This window comes from Labrus mixtus, chromosome 6 (assembly GCF_963584025.1).
Source record: "Labrus mixtus chromosome 6, fLabMix1.1, whole genome shotgun sequence".
In the NCBI taxonomy this organism is placed as follows: Eukaryota; Metazoa; Chordata; class Actinopteri; order Labriformes; family Labridae; genus Labrus; species Labrus mixtus.
The window spans coordinates 16,121,729-16,140,425 of record NC_083617.1 but is presented as its reverse complement, the minus strand read 5'-3'; the positions used below and the strand labels follow the sequence as shown (position 1 = coordinate 16,140,425).

Genomic DNA, 18,697 nt, shown 5'->3' with positions numbered 1-18,697 from the left:
ATTGCAGTTGTTCGATTGTGCTGATAGAGAACACATTCTTCATGGGAAACATGTTCCTGTCAAGAGTAAGATGAGATAAGGTATACAGCTCTCCTGTCGGGAGTAAGAGCAGTTGCTGGGCAACGGCCTAAAATCTCACAATGAGAAGAGGTTCCTCTAGTTTCCATATATTCAGTACAGACCTCTGCTGTGTTTTTAGGAATTACTGAGGTTGATTTTAAACGGTGAGATCATGAAATCATGTTATGCCTTTAGACTGTCGCCTCATAGTTAACCTTAAACACTAACATCAAAACTCATATTCATTTACTTTGATTTTATCATGTAGAAGGTCACAGTATTATATATCATGGCCCAATGGGGGTTGCAATATAAATGAATACTTTATATCCTCTATGGGTGGAGCGTAATACGTCATATTCTCTGTGGGTGGAGAATAATACATCATATCTTCTATGATTATTAATGAATATGTCATATGGGTGTTGCGTTAAAGTGGGGTGTAGTCTATGTACTTGATCAGATGTGTATCTGAGGTTATTCAGAGTAGGAGTACTACAATACTTCTCTAATTGATCAATATTTCTTGATTAAACTTAAATGTTTAGGTGCCCTCTGAAATTGCACTACAAAGCATTAAGATACCACTAGTTCCAAGTTTGACTTCTGTCCTTCTTGATATACTCAATAGAAGAAAGTTAAGAAACTTGGTATGTGTGTTCGGCGGTATGCACTGGATTTCTTCAAGATATAGACAAGACACCAATTTTTAAAACAAGGGAGGGAGGCTGATTTCAACTCATTTAGGGTAACTGTTTTTGCAATAACCAGACCAAACCTCAAGACTTGTTGTAAAGCCGAGGGAGGAGTCAAAACATGTTTGGACAAACCCAATATTACAGAAAGGCTGTCAGGACTTAGCTGTCTGTTATGTCACTGTTTATTCCAAAGATGTTGTCCCAAAGAGTTTTGTGTTTAGGACAAGACCAGATATGGTGACCAGGGGTCCCATCTTCCAACTTGCACTTATCAAAGATAGCAGAGACAGAGGGAATGATTATATTCAGTTTGGCCCTCGAATAGTACATACATTCTCAACAAAACTCTGTGTGTATCCTTCAGCTGTTGTGAATGAAGTCCTCTAATTATCAGCTCTTACGTGTTGAAGCGATTCTCTCTTCATAAAATACAACATTTCACTCAAACTTCATGGCTGTTATTACTATGCAATACTCACCTCTGTGCTGCTGGTTTCTAAGATGCAAGAACAGATTTATTTTATATCAAGCTGTTAATGCGAATCAAACTGCACCAATAAAAATGTGTCACTTTTACACTTTATTGTTGAAAGTTGTTACAAAAAAGTGTTTGCTGGAAACATTCTTTGCTTTCGCCTTTACAAGCACATAGAGACCAAGACACAGGAGAAGAGGACGAGCGAGTGAGTGGAGGGAGGTGAGATGAGACAGCATGACTGACTTACGTTTGTGTATAATAACAACAAACAAACAAACAAACAAAGGGGTTGAGATAACAGTACAGAGTGAGTGTGAAGCCCTTACTTACACACTTAATCCACAGAGGGATCCATGAAACAAACCTAAACTGTGTAAAGGAGACTCAGGACACAAAACCTTAAATCCAGAATACACCTTTTACTTTTGAGGTATCCTAAGAAGACCTTAGCAGTGTGTGTGTGTGTGTGTATCTGTATCTATGTGTGTGTGTGTAGATTAGACACAGGTCATATTTTCTCTCCCTGAGGCGAGTTGGTGTGTTGCAGTCCGAGCACAGGAGTGATGAACGTGATCCTTGACTGAAAAACGACCCACTTACAATCATTCTCAACATAAATTACAATTTCTCTCTCTCTCTCACACACACAAACACACATTTGCCTAGGGGTGTTTGATGTGTTTTGAAGGAACGTTAATGAAAGTTTTGTGTGTGTGTGTGTGTGTGTGTGTGTGTGTGTGGGGGGGGTTCTACAGTTTAAGTGTGTCACTCTCTTCCTACACTGACCGTGGCTGCACGAGTGCACTGGATGATCCACAGAGATGCGCTGCAGACGTGTTGTGTGTGTATCTGAGAGCATTTGTGCTTCATGAAACATCATGACCGTCCTCTCTGCACTCCTTACTTTGTCTCAAACTGTAAGTGGAATTGTTTGGGAAGAGTAAGGGGTTATGGACACTCCAGACTGTTTTTAGTTGATGCACATGCATATGGTGTCTGTCATTCTTAACAGTAGAAACTGCAACCTCCAAAAAAAACGATTTATGCTTAAGGTCCATTTTGTAGGCATTTCCAGCTTTCTCTTTTGTCACATGATCTTTTGTTGTAGTATTTTTGTATCTCCATTTCTCCGAGAACCTTAAGGACTGTGCATCAAACCTGAGTTAAACAGCTACAGTTGTGTTTTGTTGCTTACTTGACGAAATTGATGACTTCCTCAATTTACCTTTTCCCACTGGTTATGGCTCAACGAACAGTCCCTATTACATAAACCATAATAAAAAACATCACTCCCAGGGGACTCTCCACTACAGAATCTTACAAAACAGACTGGAGTTTAATTTATTTTCAATTTAAACAGACAGGAAGGTTTTTCTAAGCAGCCAAAAGTTTTAATTACTCAGCTTAATGCAAAATTGAATACTGGTAAGAATACTGTAACTGGCTAAATGATCATGGTTTCTGTGCCAGTGGGACTCAAACATCACAGCAGGCAGAATAAACCCGACTTCACTTACATTTCATAAATGTATTTGACCTGGTCTGGTTAAACTGTGTGTGTGTGTGTGTGTGTGTGTGTGTGTGTGTGTGTGTGTGTGTGTGTGTGTGTGTGTGTGTGTGTGTGTGTGTGTGTGTATACATTAGCTACATTGCTGGGGTATCATGGCTGACCAATTATCAGAAAAGACTCACTCACCCACAGAATCATTTCACTTTAAAGGGAGGGAGCGTCACTCATGCTGTCTGAGTGTTACACAAACAGGACTTTAAGACTCAGTTTCCCATAATGCTTTAGGAGGTGTCTGTTCAAAAATCTATTGCTTTGAATGTGAAAAGGCTGTTGTAATGCCTATTGAGTGGAAAACAAATAACTGAGGGGTTAACACACTTAGTGAGAGCACAGGGGACGAATAAATACAACAAATAGTTCTGAGAGGTTTACATGGTGGGTGGGTGTGAGGGCGGTGGGGGAGACACAGAACAAAACCCTCAGAACACACCTAGAAATGTATCTCTGATCAACAATATACTGTGTTTTCAAATTTAAATGCTAAATAGTATTGAAGTATCTGACAGATAAAGGATGAAGCGATGGTTCCCAGGCCATAAATAAACATCTTTGTTTATAATTAGCTCTAAGAGATGTACACAGATGTATATTGCAACAATAAACATGAGTAAAAACCGTTTGTTTGCGCTACGGTATGTTGTTGTTTTTTTAAAAATACTGTTGTTGAAAGTTCTTTCTGAGGAACAAACAAAAGGTTTACCCAGCAGTGTTCTTTGTTTGGTTTTTTGTGTCTCTGGTTTCACATGAAAATATAGAAATCTTTGTTGTCATTCATGAAAAAGCAATACAAAGGTCACTTAAATATGAGAAAGAGACAAAAGGTCCAGAAAAGAGTTGTTTTTATCTTAACTGCAGAGGGGGAAAAAGCAAATCTGAGGGAGCGCCCAGTTTTTCATTGCAGGTCCAGACAAAGAAATCCCCCCTGCTTTGCTTCCACCAAAGGATGCCGGGACGCTGGCCCTGCTAGTCTAGCGGTCCCTGGAAGATGAGTCTGACGTAGCCCTGCTCACCAGTCAGCTGCTGCGCGCAGAATGGGCAGGCAGCGTGGAAGGTGTGTGTGCCGTGCGGCAGAGGGATCTGACTCCAGAAGGCTGCTGTCTTCTCCGAACAAACATGGCCGCAGGGGTTAAAGGCGTGAGTGGGCGGGGCGGCGTCGACGTAAAACCCTGCCTCGCAGCCCAGCCACAGTGGCACGTACGGCCCTTTTGCTCGGCACATGGGACACTCGCGAAGTCGTCCCTCGCGGCCCTCCCTCTCCTCGCGGTGGTTGCCCCAGTTGTGGTAGCCATGCACGTGGCCGCACTGGAGGTAGACCCAGGGCTGCTTCTCGTCTGGCGTGTCCTTGCGTCGCATTGAGGGGAAGGCCAGTGTGTTGAAGCCAACAGGACACTGCGGCCGGGCTGCGTTGATCTCCTGCCGCAGTGCCTCCAGGTGTTTGAGGGTGGGAGTGCGAGAGAGGCCTTCAGCCGTGCGCCACAGGAGGGTCGCACCACAGAGGTCGATGAGAGAGCCGTCAACCAGCTCCTGACTCTCAGTCTCCACCTGGAGGAGAGAGAGGATACAGAAGTGAGATAAAAGTAGTATAAAAAATAGTACGGACATTTATCATGAACCCTCCAGATGTTATTATAACAATGAGGGGCGGATCCCAGGGTTTAAAGGATTCTGAGAGTACATGAAAAAAAAACTGTAAAAATGTCTTATTGTTATTAGACAATTTGTTCCCATTATGCTAAAAATGTCTTTTTCTACAACAGTAGGTTTGAGTTTGTTGGAAAGGTATTCAGATAGTTTTACTGTATAACTTTAAGCAGGTTCACTGACTATATTACATTTTGTGGTGAAGAGGAACGTATGAACTTGTCACAACAAACCACAAACTTCATGATGCTGTTAGATAAAATCACAAAGGTCAGTACTAAGGAAACTCAGTGGGGACGGGTACAACATTTCAGATCAAATCCATCTACTGTAATATTTGTTGTGACATTGCGTGACTGACCACCTCCCTGCGCCTGGAGCCCCACTGCTGGCTGGGCTAAAAATAACTTGAATACATACAGTGACTTTTCAGTTGATCAGTTTCAGCCTTATTTCTGTTAACAGACAAAAAGGAGCCTTGTGTGAAGTGACATTATTTTCAATGCAACCCAATCGGAACAGAACAGATTAATATCAATTAGACAGTTGGTATTTATGGTACTCAATTTTTAAGTTTGTAGTAAAAGTCTACAAAATAGAAAACACCACAATTAGAATATTTTCTTGTTTTTTCTTGTATACCTTCCAAAGACTCCCAAATGTTGAAGGATATTTTTCCTTCATTTTGTTTTCAAAATGTTCCTACTTGGGTTTTCTTAAAATATTGTTCAGATTTCCTAGTATCCTGTGTCACACCCCTGACAACTCTCCAAATAAATGTTGGGACAGAGTCATGCCCCATCATGACACTGAAATGCACAAAAAAGTTGAAAGAATGTGTGTATGCATGACTCCTTCCTAAAGTTTGTAGTACTGATATGAGCGCAGTAGGAGGCAGTGTAACACTTTTTTCATTCAGTTTGTCCTTCAGACAAATGTATGATTCAGGGACTGACAGCTGGGGTCAAGATGACTCAAGGAAACTAAAAAAACAGCGATGGGAGGAGGGGGGGGGGGACCAGAGGGCTGCTGGAAAACTTAGTCAAGTGCTGTCTTGAGGCTCTGTCAGATTGGACAGAGAGGGAAATTCCAGGTTTAGATAACCAGAGGACAACAGGGAGGGACAGAAAAAAGAGGATGGAGATGGGGGGTGGAAAAAAGGGATACACACGAGTTTTTAGTGAGATCACTCAAACTAAAGCTTGTGATGAGGTCACGAAGAAGCATGGGTTAATTCATTTCTCCTAGTGAGAGTACTCAGCCATGCCTTTTTCATACACTAACACACAAACACACATCCACCCAGGAAACCTCAGTCGTGTTACTATTGGCCAACAAGCTGCTTAACTGTAATGGGACATGTTAAGGGTCTCGCTCGAGGTAAACAGCTGTTTTTGTTTTTGTTCCTCCTACTGCTTAGATTTGTCAAGCTTGGTTTTCAACCAACAACTCTCGTATCACAATGCTGCTCCACTAATCAATAACACAAAAGATTAGAATTATGAAATCGTATATGTCTGATCAATCAATAACCACAATCAATGTTAATGATCTGAGAACTCCAGGTCGGATTAATCCATGTAAACATCCACACGGTCTCAGCCTCGACACACAGTTCTAATTTAATTCAACAAAATGTTATCATTATCAGGACAAAAGGGTTTTTTTTAAACTCAGATAATCTACTTTTCTCATTTATTATAAGCCAAACAAATGGAAAAAGTGTGTGTGTGTGTGTGTGTGTGTGTGTGTGTGTGTGTGTGTGTGTGTGTGTGTGTGTGTGTGTGTGTGTGTGTGTGTGTGTGTGTGTGTGTGTGTGTGTGTGTGTGTGTGTGTGTGTGTGTGTGTGTGTGTGTGTGTGTGTGTGTGTGTTTGTGTCTGTAAACTGCACTGTAAGATATTTCTAATTAGACTGGCTTCAACCTTGTGTCTAACTGCAGAAGGGCAAACAAGGCTGAGTGACTCTCTACAAACAGCTATAAGGCTATCTGGAAAAAAAAAATCTGAACAAAAAAAGTGTTTTTTCAGTAGAACAATTTATTATCCTGAATTTTGCCTGATTTTATTTATTTATTTATTTATTTATTTTAGGCGTCATACTTTACAACTAATGGATATTTTCAGACAATGTAAGGACAGTAAAATTCACAAAAAGATTTGAAAACCCTGAATTAATTCAACAGCACACCTCAGGACAGAGACCTATTAACACACATACACATTATTTAGTCCAGATAGCTTTTTGGCAAACTTGCTGAGACCACTTCTTCCCTCTACTCAATCAGAAAGTCCTTCAGCTGTTAACCTTCATGAATGCAGGGCACTTATCCAATTTAGAGAGCTGTGTGCTTCCAAAGGCGGTGAGGGGAGGGAGCATTACACCGGACTACAAAGCTCAGAGGTCTCTCTAACGTGACTGTACACTCATCCAGAACGACTGAAATCACACTCAGTTTTAGCAATTAAACATGTACATTTTATAGTTGTTATTATCAATATAAAACTGAGTTGAAATGTGTCCTATGTGTCTGAAATACATGTATGGATGATAAAAAAGAAGAAGAAAAGCTCCTTGTATCAGAGGCAGGAGGGCCAGTCAGAGTCTATGTTTGATTGACAGCTGCTGGCAGGGAACAGACAGTTAACAAAGTTATAATGTTGCTGGTTTTTCATGGGCAGATGACGTGTTTTAAGCAGTGTTACAGAGAAAGAACGTACCAGCTTCAAAGTATAACATTGTTTCAACATTTATGTAGTGGTGTTTTTATGCCAAATTGCCTTGTTCCATCTACACATTCATTTACAATAGATTTATCTTAATTGGGCTGTTTTCATTTAAACTGTTAGTGATTTGCCGGTCTTGATTTGCTCGTATTACGGTTGATATGATTTGTGAGATATGATACTAACAAAAATAGATCTTTCAAACTGTGACGTAAAGAACAGATCTGTGATAGCATAACCGTCAATGGAAGGCTTCACAGAGTTGTCTGCACTTGAGTGTGCGTTCAGCATAACAAATAAAACCCCCATCATGTTCTCACAGCACACATAATGAAAATAGGTGCTTTCCCCGAGCCCACTATCTAAATTGTCAATCAGCTGTGGAATAATGAGTGGTTTCTATAGAGGTGTTTAATGCACACTCAGTTAACTCTGGAGATGGTAAAGGGCAGGAGGAGATAAGAGAGCCGTTAATTAACGCTGCTCTGGAGAGACTTGAAAACAGGTGGGACACCAGATAAAGAGACAGCATAATGTTTCTGAGGACACTCTGACTGTGTGCTCGTGTTTGATGATGTGTACAATGTGGGAGGCAGGATGGAGAGAAGAGGGGGAAAAAAAACAGAGACCTAATTAAACACACCATCAACGGGGGGCGCTGGTGGCGCAGTGGTTAGTGCGCGCGCCCCACGTATGGAGACTGTCGTCTCAAGCGGGCGGCCCGGGCTCACATCCCACCTGTGGCTTCCCTCCCGCATGTCACTCCCCCTCTCTCTCTCCCTGATTTCCGACTCTATCCACTGTCCTATCTCTCCATTAAAGGCACAAAAAGCCCAAAATAAATCTACAAAAAAAAAAACACACCATCAACAACCTGAATCCAGTCAGAAATGCCACAGGTGGTCATGCTAGTGAGACAGAACGCAAGTCATGATTGGCTGAGAGGCTCTGATGTCAGCTAGACGATCCCCTTACAAGGTCCTATTACACACTGCTCTTACAGCCAAGACTGTTGCCATGGAGAAGGGCATCCGGATAACCTCCCGGTGATGTTAGGCTCTGACTGACCCCTGCTGTCTGAGTGACAGAGTCAGTGTGAGTGAGTGTTTTGAAGCTTTGTTTCTTTTCTCACCATCTTTCCCCGTTGCTGCGCCGAGCGGGTCTCCCGTAGGGTGAAGACGTTGCCGCAGACCGAGATCTCCCTCCAGACGCCTGGTTTGGAGTCTTGGGTGAAACCGTTTCGTGGATGCATCACCAGCACGCCGTTAGTGGTCAGCCCGTCCATTTGACCATCAAAAGTCTTCCATTTAGCAGCTTTCTCCTGAAAAGACAAAAGTAATTTAAAGGTGTTGTACCTAAGAACACTTTGACTGGATAATAGTTAGTGTTACTCAGAAGCAAACATGATTTTATCTTCATGATGGCTGACGTTATTTTCTCATACCCTTCATGAGTAAATAAAACACAGCTCACCCCGAGGAAGATGTTTTTGGAGGAGTCGAAGCCTGCGGCGTAGATGCGTGCGGTGTAAGGCGGCGTGCGCTGGCACTTAATGCGGCAGGCGAAACGGGAAATAGTGCTCTGGACCGACTGGGTGTCTGCGTTGCTCTGGCTTCCTGCCACTGTGTCCGTCACTACAAAGTCTATGGGACTCTCTGTTGATCGACCAATCTGGTGAAGAGAGATAGACATATGTTAAATCAGTAATTAATGAATTCAAGCCCCGAGAAAAAAATATAATAATACACTCCATCTGGAGAAGTTAGTTAAAAAAGGGGATAACTAAAGAAAAACAAAGTGTAGAGGATAAGAATATCTAAAGTAGGATGTAAGGATATGGAACCCATTGGTGGTTGAAATAATCAAAAATTACATGTTTTCTGATGAATGTCTGAAGATGACTTTGGAGACAAATTTACCACTGGCTCACACACATTGCTGCTGGCATGAAACCCATAATAACCTTGAGGACATTGTGCAGTATGATGATGGTACTTTGCAGCCCCTGACAGCTAGCTGGACCACCACTGTACCATAATCACAGTACACGGTAGACTCACCTAGTGTTAGTGCTATAATCAAGAAAAGAACACAATGACTTTGGATAAACGTTGTTTAAGAAATGCTGTGTGAACAACCTTTAGTATAATCCAGGACTGATATCAGACTTTATGTTACACTTTGTTTAAATAGCCTAATTAAAATAGCTAAAAAGTGCCTTCATTAAAAGTATCTGAATGTTTTAATCTGTATTTAAGTAACAGAAAATCATTGAGCCTCAACATGCTGTACATCAACATCTTCACAATTTTACAAGTAAAAAATGTTAAAGTTGAAGATCCTTACTTTGCTGATACTTCAATAACTAATGATCAGATTAACAAGGCTCACAGAGCGTGGCACTTAAAGTCTCCCTTAAAAAAAAGGACAGCTGAATGACCCATCGAACACCTCTACATTTGGGTGGCTTTTAAAGCTGTTATTAAGAAATATAATATTGGGAATCAATGAGTTGGCCATGTTTGTTTAAAGGTGCACTATGTAGTTTTGGTAGAGAAATGTAAAAGTTGGAGAATTGTACAGATTCTGTGGTATCTGTTCATAACTCTATACACAAACTGTCCTAAGAGGAAAATTAGATCCCTGTAACACTGTTTGAAGATAAAATGATACGCGAGAAGTTGTGGTAGTGGCCTGCAACAGTGACACCGTAACTCTCCTGGTAGCTTTTGAGCTCTAAACAGTGTTCCAGGGGCCCATTTTTTCCTTTGAATAAAGTTTGTGTATTCAGTTCAGAAAATATAGCGTAGAATTGTTTCACTTCTCCAACTTTCAAATTTTACCACCAAATCTACATATTGCACCTTAAGTGGCATATTTAAAATCTATGCTAAATCTGCTATTAGTCAATCTTGTTTGCAGTTTCATTTTCAGTTTTGACTTAGTAGAATATGAAAATTGCAGATAACTGCATGGGTGCAGATAAGATGCATTCTTCCCCAGACATAAATGAGATGTATCAAACAAAGGAGCAGGTGATAACAAATTACAGAATAGATGTAAATGAAACACAAGAAAGATTGTGATTGAGAAAACAAATGATAATTAATTTTCAGTATAAAAAACAACAACATTCGACATCACACACTTCTCTCTAGGGCAAAACAGACAACTGAAAAAATACATAAAAAAAATAGAATGCAGCATGTTTTTGCCTGTGCCCCCCTTCAACTTATATAACAGTGCCTCACAATTTTAAAAACCTCTGCACTCTACACATTCAATAGTGCAGCTCCATGACTAACACTTCTTTAAACTGGTGCAGCAGTGAAGTGGAAAAACATCATGACCGTAACTGCTGTTAAAACTCCAGTCCTGGTGGTAAAAGCTTGGGCCAGTTACCTGGAACATATCCGTATTGCTGTCATGGGTGTACTCCACCACCACCGTCTGCGCTCGAGACAGAGTGTAAGAGATGCTGTGCTGGTCTTTGTTGCTTATGGCCTGAGGGGACAGAGACACAAGAACAGACAGATGAAGATAAGCAAACAGAGAAAGACCAAACCCTTCTCTTAAAATATATACAAGGATTTGAAACTGATCATGCTTTATAGCAGAAAACCTCTGACATGTGCTCACTGTTCCTTTCAGAGAACAACAGAAACACAAAGGATGGGTGTGGTGGGTGAGGGGTTCAGTTTTCTAGTCACTAGCTGGACTCAACACAGGCTAAACATCTTACCAGTCCTTAAAGACCACCCAAAGGACAAATGCTCCACCAGACTCTCTACATGACTGCAGTAAAAGTCCAGTGAGAGAAAGTTATAGTACAAATGTGCGTGTCCACAATAAATCCCAAAAGTGCAGATGTTAAACGTAAGGTCAACGCCTTTCATCCACTGTTCATTAAACAGATTTTGCAGGATTTCTGGGCAGCCTTGTAACTGACCATGGAAACACACACACATGTGCTTGAAAGGACTATGATAAGAAATGCTCAGTTACCTTTCGCCAGACTGTTCAAATTGTTTCTCCTATAAATGTCCTGTGTGTTCTAGGGGTTGCACAGACTTGTCGAATAGTTGACGTGTCGACTTTACAGCTGTGTGATGACGCTTTGTGCCTGATGTTGACTAATCGCGCTTGTCTTCCTTCACAAACCAGGATAGAAAATCTAAAACTGTGTCTGAGCAGGACTATGGCAGTGTGTAGACAAAAACACACTGCCATTGTATATTTACCTGACTTTTTCTCTCCCAAGTGTGACTTTTTTTCTTTGCACTCACTTATATGGGAGTTGTAGCACAAGTGTTATTGTTGCATATTTTATTGCAGCTGCAACCTGTTGCTTTATGTGCCAACTATCTGCTTTTAGCAGCATATGCAGTAAGTTTAGCAAATAAATATGTTTGCTGGTTGCAAAGCATTTCCTTCTCCCGTGGTTTTATTGACTATTCGACATCGATTCAACTATTGTCACATTAGTGTCAACTTTAAAAAGAATCTCAGTTGTGCAACCTTTAGTGTGATCCAGTTAAAAGCTGTGGTAAAACCACTGCTCAAACAGCTTTTAAACATCGGCTGGGCCCAATAGCTTCTTTTTGCTAACTCAGGGGAGCTTTGCTGAACTCTGTCCTTTTCCTGTCTGGTTGATGGGGTGTGTTGTGTGTGTGCGTATTACAGAACAAAAAGCAAACAGAATTTCACAAAAGCCTTTGGTGGAGCACTGAAGGCCAAATCCACTCAACTGGGTGTGTTTTATTTAATTCTATCAGAGAAACTGAAGCACTCTCCTAAAAAGACAGTGTTTTTGAAGAGTGGGAGGAACACGGATAGTCTTTACTGATATATTTGTTCATTTTATATAACTCTTTCGTTTTGCTATATTTTTTATAAACTCTAAAACCACAAAGCTGCCAAGAAGATAAATCACATCAGGTAAGCCTTCCACTTTCAGGTCTGAAACTGCTAATGTGTGGAATTTCAATGTGTAGGGTTGTGTACCTGGATGACAAAATCCTACAGTAATGTGGTTTCCCCTTTATGTGCGTGTGTGCGTGTGTGTGTGTGCATGTGTGTGTGTATGTTTATGCATGTTTTACCTTGGCTGCCTGTGGAGAGCAGGCGACATGGACTGTGCTGGGTTTCACCCCGTTTGCTTTCGGTCTCTTACAAAGTGCAAAACGGCTTTTACGTCGGCCACGGTCCCCGTTGGGCAAAGAACCATTGTACCTGCACATACATACACAAGCACACAACAACATAAACACACACACACAAACAAACACACACAAAGAAAACAATAGGGCATTATTGTCTGAGCAGCAGTACAATACACTAGAAACCAAGTCATTGTGATGAATGCTTGAGGCATTTTGGTGCACTCCCTGCATACCCCTAGGAATACATACAAGCATACACTTAAAAACACTAACAGCAGCCTATACTTTTCTTATATGCACAAAAGCACATCATGCCCCATAAGCATTGAAGCAATCATAACCTCAGAAAGGCTGAGAAAATAAACAGACAAAGAGTCTCATTTAGGCTGATGTATGGTCGAAGAGAGGAGAATAAACAGAGGCGTTCCCTCTAACAGAATGGAGTCTCTGTGACTTCTGACAACACTGAGTCTGTGTCTGAATGTGTGTTCCAGTGTGTCTCTGGCTTAATATGAAGTAAGTCAGACAGTCTACCATTTTGACATCAGAGTAACATGATGAAAATAAAGGATTAATCCCTCCAGACAAATGTAGAATTAATAAAAGCAAGATTTTAAAAAAGCTGAATTAATTCATAGGTAATGGAATAAGGTTTTTTTTTTTTTTTTAAATCCTGCGTCAGAAAAAGTGCATATTGGGTTTCCTTATATGAATGTATGGACATGTACTGTAGCACACTGACATCCTCTGACTGAATATGCAGAGATAACACAAGTTACAAATACAAAACACTTGTGGGTAAAATGTGAGTCAGTTCCAGTGTGAGGTCATTTTCCTGCTAACAGAACCACAGCATTATAAACACCACCATATGCATAAACACCACTCACTGCTTCAACATTGTTATGACATCCAGACACCACATAAGTTATGTACTCCTCTGGCTATACTGCAAATTTACTTAACTGCTGTAAATGCATTGTGATAACTAAAGAATCAGTAAATACATAATAATAAATATTCTCCTAAAAGCATGTATATTTACTTAAAACTTTCCCAAACCAGCTTTTAATGTTTCAGAACTTTCCAAAAGTTCTTCTTAAAGAAAACAAACTTGTTCAAATACTGGACAACAGAGTGACAAAAAAATGAGTAATAAAGGGTTCATTGTTTAAACCTTGACAGGAGATGCATGTGTAATGTCTGAAAAGTTTCTTAAAAGCAGTAAACATGAAGTCCAGTAATGACAGCACAGACAGTTTGAATGCGAGCCCGGCCTGCAGCGAAGTTTCTCTGAGAGAGCAGATCTGCTGGGATCAAACGATGCTCCGAGGGTTTATGTGTAACCATGGTGAGGGAACAGAGTCACAGCAACATTTTGGGAAGAGTAACCATGGCAAGAGCGTAACCATGGTGAAGTTTAGACCATATCCGGAGAGAGGGAAGGGCAGTCTGCTGGATAGAGCTCAAAATGTTGATGGAAGTTCAAACTAAAGTTCCCATGGGTAGCAGTAATGTGTGAGTTTACAAATGTGTATCCAAGAACTCTCTACACAATAAGAGGCTGAAGGGTAGTAACAAGTTAGCATCTGTTCACATGTGTTTGTATATAAAGGTGACTCAAATATGGAGGCAGGAAGGACCACAGTGAAGAAAAAGTTGCACAAACACTATATTTTTCATTTCCCGAATTAGAAACATGCATGTGTGTATTTTTCCCCTCAAAACACTACTAAACTAAAGCTCAGTGTGCAGCAGCAAGCTACCACCCATACACCTATAAAGACAAAGATAGGTTGTGTGGGTAATTACTGCGTAGGGCTGAGTCACTCTGTGTCTCTGTTTACACGTGTTAACATTACAATGATATTAAAGTACAGCAAGAAATTACAAAATGTATCAACAATAGTTTCTGTGAGCATAGAGTGCTTAAACACATACAGTTGACGATACAGTACAGATGTTTACAATGACAAATAGACCTTTAAATGTAGTTCCAAACAAAATATATAGCATGTCGTAACAAACTCCAGAGAGAATAATTTTTTGAGTGAACTCATCTCCATGAGTTAATATACATGTAAACATAAATATTTGAGAAATTAACGACAGTATGCTGAAGCTTGTAAAGCATTCCACACTGGTTCAACAAGAATCATCCCACACATGTGAAAAATGCTTTTACATAAACACTCATGAAGACACACATTTGGTATGTTAATACAGAATCACACACTTGTTTAAAATGCCACAAGGATGTCCAGAAAGCCTGAGCGTCCCTGCGGACACTGCAGCATTCTTCGGGATTAGGCCATTAGCATCAGTGAGCTACACACATGGTGATGTTGGACTGAGGTTAGCTGTGGGGTCAGACACAACACTATTCTCTGGGAGTCTTTGCATTTGCAAGTAGAGTCAGTACTTGGTCACAAAAGGCGTCGCAATTAAATCTGAGCACTTGTTTTAGCCTGCTGACAAAAGCAGACGTGTGGAGTTTGCCTGTAGCGAGCTGTTTCATAAAAGCAAACAACAAGTAACATGTCATTTACTTTACGACTCCTTCTCCTGTTAAAATAAACCATCCCAATTAGTTTAAAGACATGAGTTCTGAAGATGATTTTGAGGAAAAGTAAAATAGTGTGCAGTGTAGATTCCAGAGACTACCAAGTGTATCTTGTATTTTAGCCGTGACTCAGAGGCTGGAAGCATTGTCCACATTGTTCCCCTCAAGAAAGAGATTCAAATCTCAAAGAAATTAAAGTAAAGTGTACAATGAGCTGATTACTACCACACATTCTGTCACAGCTTCTTTGAAACTGATTGTCAGGAGGGATTTTCCGACAGTGCTTTAAAAGAAGAATGTGCAACATTTTACACATAAATAATGCAGAAATCAAGTAAATCCTATGACTGTCTGAGTCCTGACTGTCTGCAGTGAGTGGAACACGCGAGTCCTGCTGGCTGTGTTGTTGTCTGAGCCGTATTTACATCGTGTTAACATGGACAGGACGGCCAGTTCCTCTCCTCGTGTACAAAAGCTGTTAAAGTCAAAGGCTAGAGACAAGAAGAATAACGTAGCCTACTCACACTCAAGTGTTTTTAGATCATGTCATTCGGTGTCAATTTATAATGTGAGGCTACTGTACTAGCACGTTGTTAACGTTAGCACGTTGCTAACACAACTATTCAGGCCACAGGCAATTGCAGCTCGAGCTTAGGACAATTTTGTCAATTTTGCACTTGCGCTTCATGGTGTTTAATTATAGTGCTTTCCAATTTATAACTCCTTCGTGTGAACGCGAGGAGAGGGGGGTTGGTGGTGTGTCGCTGGATGAGAGCGGAGGCTTCACTAGGGCGGAGGTGTCGCCAAACAGCTGTTTGTTTTGGTTTCATGCTGGTGCACAAGGGCGACATCTACTGGATCAAAAAGTTGCACAATCTTCCTTTAAAATGTAAACATTAGGTTGCATCATAGTCAGGTGTCATTTGAGGGTATGGATGTGTAGAATTCTTTGTTTAATATTATTTGTTTGTATTGCAGTTGTTTCCATTATTTGGGAGTGTAGTGTGCTGCAACTGGTTTCCTATTTTTCTATTTATCAACAGTTGGCTGCCAACAACCTCTTGATGAAAATATACCCTAAAAGTGTGTTTTTTTCTAATGTTAAATGGGAAGGAAAATGCACTTGAGTGTAAACAAGTAAGCTTTGGCAGTGCAGCACTATTACCCCTAACTTTGGGAGCATGCAACAGGTTATTTACAACAAAAGGGTCTGTCTGTTCTGCTACATTAAAGACTAGTTGTGTGTTTGATAGGAGGAGAAGAGTATCCTAAGTTTCCTTGGCTTTTATAAAGTATAAACCAAAGTTGTCCAGAGTGGCACAGTGGAGGCTTTACCTCAATGGAGATGGTTTGAGGAAGAAGCATGGTACTCAAGTCAGGGTTAGAGGATAAACACAAAAGTCTGTTGGTGTTCTATACACTAAGAGTGGCCTTACTTGCGACATAGAGTGTGATTACTCATGCGTTCCAGGGATAAGTGCTTCTGTTGACCTTTTAAAAAAAGGCAGGCCTGACCCAATATGAACACGCCTGACCTAGAACGCAAATCTAGGAGTGGAAAAGAAAGAGCAAAACAGAAAACAGGGGTTCTCCCTTGTAAAGGCATGGAACTACATTTACTGCTCAGTGCGTTTTTCCACTGAGGAAAATTTCCACGGTCATCTCCCTGACAATATCACTCAAGCACAACTCAGAACAACAAACTGTGAGTCAGCTGTGAAGCCAACTGTGTGTCTGAGTTAGACTTGTAAATTTGCGTGTGTTTATGTGTGCGTGATTCTAATGTACTTGCATGAAAAGGTATGTGCGTATGTGTGCATGTAAGGAGTCTTTCCGACATTCTGCATCCCTCTGTGGAGTGGGCTGGGATGGGGAGTGTATTGGAATAGCCCTTTGGGGAATAAACAGGAGACAAACAGATAAAGGAAGTACTTCACTGTCAGTTGTTATTGGAGAAAGTGTGTGTGGTTGTGTGTGTGTGCAGTTATTTGTCTTCTATGCTGAAGATGCAGGGTGGGGTTTAGGGTTTTTCCTACAGCTGAGTATGTGCAAGTTAAAAAAAACTCAAAAGGGAGATACAGCAGAGGTGTTTATAAGAGTATCCGGTCAAATCTCATCCTGTATTAAATCAAGTAATTGGGTTCTTTTCATGGTGAGATAATACTAAATTCTAGAGCCCACCGATTAATCAGCCAGCCGATACTATATCTGTGCGATATTAGCATTTCCAGTGACTATCGGTATCTGCTAATTTTATCACAGATACTGTATATGTGTCGATATTATTAGATTTATTTACCAGTCAAAGAGCATTTCATTTGAGTATCGATGTATTACACCAGCAGTTCTTTTTCAGGTTGTCACCAGCAGAGGGTACTACATGGATCATAACAAGCATTATCACCCTCCAGAGTGTCAAGCGGTGACGTAGTTACTTTCCATCTGAGTGCCCATCTTGTCTATGTTATTTTGTATATCGTGTTTGATAACTGCCTTTGACAAAAAAAAACGCAATAAAAGTGTATATGTATATCGATCTATCTCTACAGAACGAACATAGATCTAAGAAAGATATAAATTGGGATCAGATTTTTTCCTCTCCCAAATATCGATGTCGGCTCCACTAAATTCTAATTCTGGATAAACAATCTAACTGTGTGTACTCTCTCTGTGGAACTTGACAAAAACATGCCAAGTCTCTTTTTTTCTGGAGGAGCATAAGACATTCACAAGTTGAATGACCAATCAAAGTGCTTCTGAAGCCTTCCTGATGATTATCTCGAGACATTGGTTCTGTACCACAACAACAAGCCTTTCTCTCCTAATAGCTACTTCTATTGTTCTAAAGTTATTACTTTAATTATGATGGGCCATCACTGGCATTTATTGTAAACAAAGGAACAAAACACAGACACATCAAATATGAAAACATTCTACAATGTTGTGTCTGAATCACAGTGCCTTAATATACCCTGTAGAGTTTGCCTATGAACAACATAAACCATGTTTACAATTAAAGGGAATTTTGCTCATCATTATAATATATTTCTCCCACAAGCACTATCACTTGTTGGCTCAAAAGTACCAAAAACAATATAATCTGCAAAACTGAGCTTCAAACAGTGAAAATGGCTCGCCAAAATGAAAGGTCAGCGTTTTTTTTGCACAAGGACATTTTACAGTATTTTTGCTCACTAGATTGTCAGTCCTTTTATTAAATATTAATGATTGGCCTTTCTGCCTTCATAATATAAAGGAAAGCTGAAGAGAGGTGGAGAGTGTGGGAGTGGCGAAAAGAGAAATGGTGGATGATATGCACTAAATGATCGGGACTGAAACCAGCTTCAAATGCCTCAGGACTGTAACCTCAGCACACTGAGCGCCTGCTTTACCAACTGAGCAAACCAGCACCCAAGCCCTCTACATTTGAATCAAAATTTGAAACTGTCTTTAGGGCATAGAGCAATATTACTTTAACAACTGCATACACCAGGGTGGCTCACATTTTCAGGTCCATAAGCAGAGGGAATTCTTTGTGGTTCCCACTGTGTTAGAAACACTGATCAGACTGAGATAGAACAGTAAACAAACAACCATGACCTACGTCATCTAACAGTTATCAGCCATGACTCATTGATTAATCGATGACCAACACAATCAATCACAGCCAATACATACAACACATTCAATACTTACACAATGTCATCTAGTTTCTGACCACCTGATAAATGTAAGTGAATTCGGTTGCTTGGGGCAGGTACAGAGTTTTTAGAGCTAATTTTGGAATCGTCATTCAGTTGA

At 40.5% G+C, this 18,697-nt stretch overlaps 1 protein-coding gene across 1 annotated transcript in view; it reads right to left on the bottom strand.

Annotated features, from left to right (window-relative positions):
* Positions 1-1,325: 1,325 nt before the first annotated feature.
* peli1b (pellino E3 ubiquitin protein ligase 1b) overlaps positions 1,326-18,697 on the bottom strand; it is a 39,561-nt gene continuing 22,189 nt past the window's right edge. The window contains exons 3-7 of the mRNA XM_061040277.1: positions 12,274-12,403; positions 10,574-10,675; positions 8,645-8,842; positions 8,304-8,492; positions 1,326-4,348 (exon numbers count right to left, since the gene is read on the bottom strand). Coding sequence (XP_060896260.1) covers positions 3,770-4,348; positions 8,304-8,492; positions 8,645-8,842; positions 10,574-10,675; positions 12,274-12,403 — 1,198 coding nt within the window. The 3' untranslated portion in view covers positions 1,326-3,769. The remainder of the gene's footprint in view (positions 4,349-8,303; positions 8,493-8,644; positions 8,843-10,573; positions 10,676-12,273; positions 12,404-18,697) is intronic.